Source organism: Fragaria vesca, linkage group LG1 (genome assembly GCF_000184155.1).
Source record: "Fragaria vesca subsp. vesca linkage group LG1, FraVesHawaii_1.0, whole genome shotgun sequence".
Taxonomy (NCBI): Eukaryota; Viridiplantae; Streptophyta; class Magnoliopsida; order Rosales; family Rosaceae; genus Fragaria; species Fragaria vesca.
This window is the reverse complement of record NC_020491.1, coordinates 8,631,949-8,639,456: the sequence shown is the minus strand read 5'-3', so window position 1 is coordinate 8,639,456 and position 7,508 is coordinate 8,631,949. Positions and strand designations below refer to the sequence as shown.

Genomic DNA, 7,508 nt, shown 5'->3' with positions numbered 1-7,508 from the left:
TCGGCTAAAGTGTGGACTATAGCCGACGAAACAATTTCGTCGGCTAAAGTCTGGACTATAGCCGACGAAACAATGTCGTCGGCTAAAGTCTGGACTATAGCCGACGACTTATACCTGTGTCGTCGGCTAAAGTCACCACAGACGAGCTTTTCCCGACGAAATCTTAGCCGACGAAAGGTCGTCGGCTAAGATCTTAGCCGACGAATTAAGCTGACAGGGCGACGAAAAATTTTCGTCGGCTAAAGTGCTTGTCCTGGTAGTGTACTCATATATATCTACAACTAAATGGTCGAGATATGAATATGCGGTCAAAAAATAAGTGAAACGAATGAGTCCTCAACAAATCTTCAACTTAAAGATACTCATTAGAACCAATCCCGTTGGAAATGTCCATCCCTTTTTCAATTTCCTAAAAAGAAAAGAAAAGAAATTAAAATTATTTCATCTGTTGGTTAGAGTGGGAAAAGGTCCGGCCCAAGAGCAAAACGGTGCCCCGATCGGCCCATATTATCCTGAAGGTCAAGGGCGCGAGAGTAACAACCGCGAAGTACCTCCGTACGGATCCCCCTCCTCATTCAGCTTCAGCTCTAGTCACAGTTTAATACTAGAGAGACTCACTCAGTCCTCCTCGAAGCTAAAACTAATGGCGGAAGGAAGGGAAGGCGATTGGGAATGCAGCGGATGCAGAAACCGGAACTACGCCTTCAGATCCTTCTGTAATCGCTGCCGCCAGCCTCGTCTTCTCGTCGACACCAAAACCCCGGCCGACTCCAAATGGCTCCCCCGCATCGGCGATTGGATCTGCACCGGTTAGCGCTCTCTTCACTCTATCTATTGCCCTATTGAATTGAACTGAATCGCGAGACTTTAGGGTTTAAAGGGTTTAATCTGTTTCTACAAACGAGAGTTTCGCAGAATTTTTATGTTTTGCTTTTTGTCACGAGAACTGCGTGATCAATTAGGTTGAGTGTGTTTTTTGTGTTTGTTGTAATGTGTGTTTTGGGCGGTGGGATGGACTTTGTTGGTGTGCGTGTTGCTTGTTGTTGTTTCGCAATGGATGATGACCAATAGGTTGCACTAACAACAATTATGCATCAAGAGAGAAGTGCAAAAAGTGCGGCCAAACTAAGGACGTTGCAGCAATGCCGGCCATTTCAATGCCCGGAACCTCTCTTCCGGGTTATTCTAATTATTTGGCAAGAGGAGGACTGGATCCGAAGATGAGTTTCGGAGTGATGGGGAATGGTGGTGCTCCTCCTCTGCAGCAGCCGTTTCCTCTGAACACTAACTGGCCTGGGGCCGATAAGTATGGTGTCCAGCCGGGTTCTGCTTTGTCTGTAGGTGGAATCCATGGTGCTGGACTTCCGTATGCCAACCCCGGTAATGAAGTCCCGAAAGGGTTTCGCTCTGGTGACTGGATATGTAGCTGTGGTTTTCATAATTACCAGTCTCGCACCCAGGTATGGTGATAGCAACATTTCTTTTTGGTTAGACAGGAAGATTAGTATTTACTCGAATAATGAGATTGATCCTAATTTGGTTTTGTCTGCAGTGCAAAAAGTGCAATGCCTTTCCTCCAGGTACAATCACTTTTTATCAGCTTAACAATACTCTAGATATATGTTTAGATGCCTGAAAAAAAAAAATCATCTCTATCTTTCTAGATACAAGTATGATGGTTGGTATTATTGTTAAGCACTTTGTGTCATTGTTTGGAACTATTGTCACTTAATTATGTTCCTCATTTTCTGTATATAGCTCATGGAATCAAGAGGTTAGCATCTGATGAGTTTGTTAACGACTGGGATAACAAGAGATTGAACTTGGGACATGTAAGGACCATTTACCACTTTATGGCATTTTAGATTCCCAAATGGTAAATGAGATACTATGTCTTATGTCCCATGCTCCTCCTTCCTCATCCTCTCCTTATTATGTTCACAATTTGCAGGCAATTGGGCAGCATCCATCTCATCCTGGGTTTGGGCAAGTAATAGGGGCCAGGGGTCACCCCATAGCTGGACCTTATGGTCATTATCCCGGTCTGAACTCAGTAGGGGCTTCCAATTTGCAAGGCCCCATGCCATTAACAAAGCAGGCAACGACACCTACGCTTTTTGGGAAAGGGTAATTTTAATCAGCTTCACCTTTTACATATGCATACTTCAGCACCAGCTTCCATTTCTTTAGACAAGTTTTCCGTATTCAGATGTTTCAATCACATTGTATAACTCTTAAATAAATACAAAACAATATGTTCATGTTCATTCTTCTGTTTTCAGTTTAGTTTACAAATTTTTTCTTGTGGATAAGTCTTCACAATTGAAATCACAAGATACCCATTTTAATCTTGCCTTTTGGGTGTTCATTGTCGACTGTTGATATTCAATGGTGGAATCCTAATTTTCCCACAGAATGACAGAATCATCTTGTTTTGGGACTTGAATCAGCTCCTGTGATTAGGTTTTCTTACTTGTGTTTAATTGACTTAGCAGAGCAAAGCAATGGCGTAATGGGGATTGGATGTGCACAAACTGCGACAATCACAATTATGCATCTCGATTAAGTTGCAATAGGTAACCTATTCACTATGCATACTAAACATTGACATTCATTACTTCAATTATAGTATCATATTCTTTGCTTTATCAACTTTGTATAAAGTATTGGATTTTTCCCCCCTAATGGCAATATGTTGCCTCCTTCTCAATTCTTTGTTTTCTACGTCGCAAATCATATTTTCACTGTTTAACTGTTTGCCACTAGCGAATGTACTACATACTGCACCATGTAACTGATATTTATACATTAGAATCTGCTTTAAATTTTGAAACTTTTTCCTGCAGATGCAAGACTGAACGAGATGCAGCTGCTCAGCCAGTCAATGTCATGTAGTCTTCAATACTAAAAAGTAGTATGAATTCTATTGAAATTTTGTTTTAGTTGTACTTTGTGGAGGGAAAGATGAACAAGGTCATATACACTCTGTTAGATCTCTATGGGATACACTATAAAGATAGTAGATTTATATTTCGATCTTTAGTAGCCAAGATTGTAATTTACGAGTTGATGAATTCCTCTGAACTGAGAAAATTTGTACTACATATTTGAAAACGTAAATACAGTTTTGTAGCTTCACTCTATATATTTTGAATCATCCACATCAAAAATGAAGTACAAAATCTCTTGGCAAAATTAGAAGAAAACTGGGTTGTGACAATTGACTTCATTTCTTGCGTTTGTGGTTGTATTGATGAAATGGGAATCTCAGCTCAGGAACCCTTGAGGATGGCAGAAGGAGAAAGAGGAGCTGAGTCCAACTGGTAAAGGTTAAGCGCTGGCCCGACGAATCTGAAGAGGATCCAAGCTCCGATAACAATGAAGATTGAAGCATAAGCAAACTTGTTTATCCAATACAGCAAACCCTTCTCCCCCAGGTAAAGCTCCAAGGCCTGTTCCCCAAGGCTCATTTCCTCCCACTTCTTCGGAACAGCAGCTTCAGCCTTCATGAACCGTTCATCACTGCCCTCACCCTCCCTCTGCTCCCTCTGCTGCTTCGCCTTCTTTCTAGACCTCTTCTTGAACCGTATTCCCACGGTGTCTGTCGGTGTTGGTGCGCTGTTGCTGTCAGTGGTATCAGGGCTAGTACTGCTGCCACCATCACTGCTACTGCAGATAGGAGTGACTCGGAGACGTTGTGGCCGGGTGGGTAAGATGATGTGGTTACATGTAGGTTTGGCGAGGGCGAGGTTGGGTGGTGCTACCGGTTTTGAAGCGAGGAAATGGAGGAGTTTGGCTTCCATTGTTGTTGCAGAGTTGAAGCTGCAGCAGCGAGTGGATGAATTCGCTTATCCTCGGCTTTATCCTTTCATTCCATTTTCCTCTCAGTACAATAATTCGGTTGGGCTTTAAATGGGCCTTCAAGGCTTCAACCATAAAAAGACCCAAGGCATTTACTCTAACCAAGAATTAGCAATATCCTCTCATTAGCTATGTGAGACTAGTCTTATTTTGATGAATCTCCTCTTTCTTTTGTTAAATAGTGTTTAACCATTCACATAAAATTTGTACATGGCAATGATGGCATGGCTAAGTTGATCGGTCTCCACCCATACATAACATCAAAAAACAAAATAATCATAACTCAAAATCAGACAAGACACTACTGGACTACGATCAAGTGGAGAAAGTTTTCGATAGTCACAGCCATTTCATGTCATTCACTCGAGCACCAATATTGTAACACTTCATTCGTCGAGTTAGACCAACGAGCACTGTACATCCTTCCTACTACACTCTCATTCGATGACTCAACAATCAACGAAACCAACACCAACAACCTTAGTAGAACAAATAGCCTCGTAGAAGAACAAAACTCAAATCTACCACCATAAATATTATGATTTAAGTGTAATTTAGGAGGGAAAATTATTCATAATAAAAAAAAAATAACTGTGATTTGGTCTTGGTCACTCACACGTGTGACGTGTCCAATCTCCCTCACACGAACTGTTCAAACTTCCAAGTCCAAATCCAAACCGAATCACAGTAAAAACCCCGGTAATTCCAAATCGACCCCACCATAATCTCACAAAAGACTTCCGCATCCCCATTTACCCACCCCGCCTTTGTGATCCCGACCTCCACAAAACAAAGCCCACACTCTATCTAGTCTTCCCCTCCATGCAAGACCCTCAACTCGCCCGAGTAGACTCGCCGGCGCGTGACCGAGTCGAAACCATGTCCGACGGCACCAAACCCATCGACGACCCGTTTCTCGTCGGTTACCAGCCGTCGGAGCTCCGAATCGCCTCGGAGTTTCTCACCACCTGGCTCCCCTTCCTCACCAGAGATCTCTGCCCCCTCTGCGCCACCTCTCTCGCCGATCGCGTCCGCTCTCTCAGCCCAGGTACCCCTAATTAGGGCTCAGACTTGTAAATTCTCAATCTTTGTGATTAATCTTAATTGTTTCGATTTATGACAATTCATCCAAATTTAAATTTGAAATTTCAGTGAAATTAATCAGTAAAAATATAAGGAAATTTTGATTCAATTTACATTTGAAATTTCAGTGAAATTAATCAGTAAAAATATAAGGAAATTTTGATTCAATTTACATTTGAAATTTCAGTGAAATTAATTAGTAAAAATATAAGGAAATTTTGATTCTTTATGTGTTTGTATAACTGTATTAACTATAAAGGTCAGTTTGTAGTTGTTATATGTTTGCATGGACTTATTGTGATTTTTACTGTGATTGGTTTTTGTAGAAGCTAGCAGTGATTCTAAGCCGGCTAATCCGGATGAGAATTTGACACCAAAGGGCAAGGAAGTGCAAATGGCTAGTGATAATGGTAATGGGGATGATGACTATGATGATAACTACGACACGAATTCGCTAGGTAGTTGGAAGGACGGGACGGATGAGATATCAGAGCCCTACCAGGACGCTTCTACCAGTGACGTTGCGTCTAAGTCCCCCTCGGTGGAGACTTCGAATTCTAAAATGTCGTGGGCTGATATGGCGCAGGAAGACGAGCTGGAGGAGGAGGAGGAGTTGAATAAGCGGTTGGTTAGTGTAAATGCCTCTGCTGGTGATTTGAGGATTACAAAGTCTACATTGCCGAGGGAGAAGAGGGAGCACATTAGGTTCATGAGTGTGAAGAGGAAGAAAGATTTTGTATCTCTCGAGAGGGATAAAGGGAAGTATGTAAATGTTGTTGAGGGGCTGGAGCTTCACACTGGTATATTCAGTGCAGTGGAGCAAAAGAGGATAGTTGATTTTGTTTATGACCTCGAACAGAAGGGCAGAAACGGTGAATTGAAACGTAAGTTTTTTCTTTTGGAACATGAGTTGAGTTCCCTTTGTAGTGTTTATCAGTATGTTTATGGGTATAACTTCCTGTAACATTCATTGATATATGCATGATTCATGACAGGTTAGTTTGGTACTTTATCTGTTTACATGTACGGATTTGATTTCCTTAGTTGTGAAATGTACATGCTGTTTGCTGACCTATTAATGTCTTGCAGCACGAACTTTTACTGCACCACGGAAATGGATGAAGGGCAAGGGCCGTATAACAATCCAGTTTGGTTGTTGCTACAATTATGCAGTGGTATGTCTGATGAATGACATGTATTTTTGTTGATCTTATATGTTAGTTCATATTTATTTTTCTTGGTTGTCTATGCCTTCTTACGAGTATCTGTGTAATTACAGAGAGGCTTTGAAAGAACAAATGATCATTGCAGAAAGTTGGTCTCAAAAGAACTATGAAGTGTGACTAATTTTAACATGTCGCTTCTTATGTGCTCTTCTTGTCGCAGGATAAAAATGGTAATCCACCTGGTATCCTCCAAAACGAAATGGTAGATCCTTTACCCAGCCTTTTTAAGGTGATCATTAGGAGGCTGGTTAGATGGCATGTGCTTCCTCCGACATGTATACCTGATAGTTGCATTGTCAACATATACGAGGAAGGGGATTGTATACCTCCGCACATTGACAACCATGACTTTGTTCGCCCGTTCTGTACCGTGTCATTTCTTAGTGAGTGTAATATACTTTTTGGAACAAACTTAAAGATTATTGATGCTGGTGAGTTTGAAGGCCCACTTAGAATTCCCCTGCCAGTTGGGTAAGTATGCTTTCCTGATTATGTCTGTGCTTTTCGCTGTACTTGTTTAGCATTATCATGTGCCTGTTGCTTGCTACTTCATATGATGAAATCAATTCTTCACATTCGCATCAACATTCTGATGAACTTTAGATCTTAATAGTTAGCCTTTTCTACTGCAGATCTGTTCTGGTTTTAAAAGGAAGAGTTGCTGATGTGGCTAAACATTGTGTGCCTGCAGTACCTACGAAGCGGTAAGAATAAAAACTGTAATATCTCTAGTCTTCATAGATAATTTACTAATCACTTGGTTCAGGATATTTACACCTCTAGTGTTCTGTTAGGATATCAATCACATTTAGAAGAATGGATGAATCAAAGCGGCCAGTGTGGTATACTCCAGAACCTGATTTGCAAGATATTCAACCGTTGTCCTATGAAGAGGACAACAGTTATAGGTCACACTCTCCTAGAAGTGAACCCCGTACAAGGAGACAATCAACTAGAAGAGGAGATAACCTAGAATCAGGTGGACCGTCTGAAAGAAGTTACAGCCACTCAGAGAATCGCGACTCAACTTGGAGAGGACGCAGATCTGGAAGTAGGTGGAATCGTGGAAGAGGCAGGGGTAATCTGGGGAGCTAGTTGGTGGCTTCCTTGTCAGATAAAGTTCTGATTTTCTCAAGAGTTGCATATTGGTGGCTTTATTGTCTACTATTTAGGCGTTTCCCGTGCTTTGGTTTATTTGTTTTCACGAGCAATATGTACATGTTTGCGTATTTGATGTTCAGAGGAAGAGGCAAAGGCAAAGGTAGTGATGACACAAGTCTCGACTTTATGCAGAGTGCCGCTTCACGTTTCTTTGGGATTCTTTTTGGGATGGTATTA

General features: G+C 41.5%; 2 protein-coding genes across 2 annotated transcripts; both read left to right on the top strand.

Annotated features, from left to right (window-relative positions):
- Nucleotides 1-556: 556 nt before the first annotated feature.
- On the top strand, nt 557-3,832 carry LOC101302200. Its single transcript, XM_004287773.1, has 7 exons — nt 557-809; nt 1,072-1,460; nt 1,553-1,580; nt 1,759-1,832; nt 1,952-2,127; nt 2,496-2,576; nt 2,847-3,832. Exons 1-7 carry the CDS (start codon nt 644-646, stop codon nt 2,893-2,895), a joined length of 963 nt encoding a protein of 320 aa, XP_004287821.1. The 5' UTR covers nt 557-643; the 3' UTR covers nt 2,896-3,832.
- Nucleotides 3,833-4,693: 861 nt separating this feature from the next.
- On the top strand, nt 4,694-7,459 carry LOC101301905. Its single transcript, XM_004287772.1, has 7 exons — nt 4,694-4,909; nt 5,271-5,828; nt 6,034-6,119; nt 6,331-6,641; nt 6,803-6,874; nt 6,965-7,289; nt 7,412-7,459. The coding sequence occupies exons 1-6, from the start codon at nt 4,741-4,743 to the stop codon at nt 7,263-7,265; spliced, it is 1,497 nt and encodes a 498-aa protein (XP_004287820.1). The 5' UTR covers nt 4,694-4,740; the 3' UTR covers nt 7,266-7,289; nt 7,412-7,459.
- Nucleotides 7,460-7,508: the final 49 nt, after the last annotated feature.

What these genes read in the sequence shown, in the direction of transcription:
- LOC101302200 (XM_004287773.1), top strand. Translation starts at nt 644, where the DNA reads ATGGCGGAAGGAAGGGAAGGCGATTGGGAATGCAGCGGATGCAGAAAC. An exon ending in CGGCGATTGGATCTGCACCG is followed by an intron (nt 810 to 1,071) that starts GTTAGCGCTCTC and finishes GATGACCAATAG; the next exon opens with GTTGCACTAACAACAATTAT. An exon ending in AGAGATTGAACTTGGGACAT is followed by an intron (nt 1,833 to 1,951) that starts GTAAGGACCATT and finishes CACAATTTGCAG; the next exon opens with GCAATTGGGCAGCATCCATC.
- LOC101301905 (XM_004287772.1), top strand. Translation starts at nt 4,741, where the DNA reads ATGTCCGACGGCACCAAACCCATCGACGACCCGTTTCTCGTCGGTTAC. An exon ending in AGAATTCCCCTGCCAGTTGG is followed by an intron (nt 6,642 to 6,802) that starts GTAAGTATGCTT and finishes TTTCTACTGCAG; the next exon opens with ATCTGTTCTGGTTTTAAAAG. An exon ending in CCTGCAGTACCTACGAAGCG is followed by an intron (nt 6,875 to 6,964) that starts GTAAGAATAAAA and finishes GTGTTCTGTTAG; the next exon opens with GATATCAATCACATTTAGAA.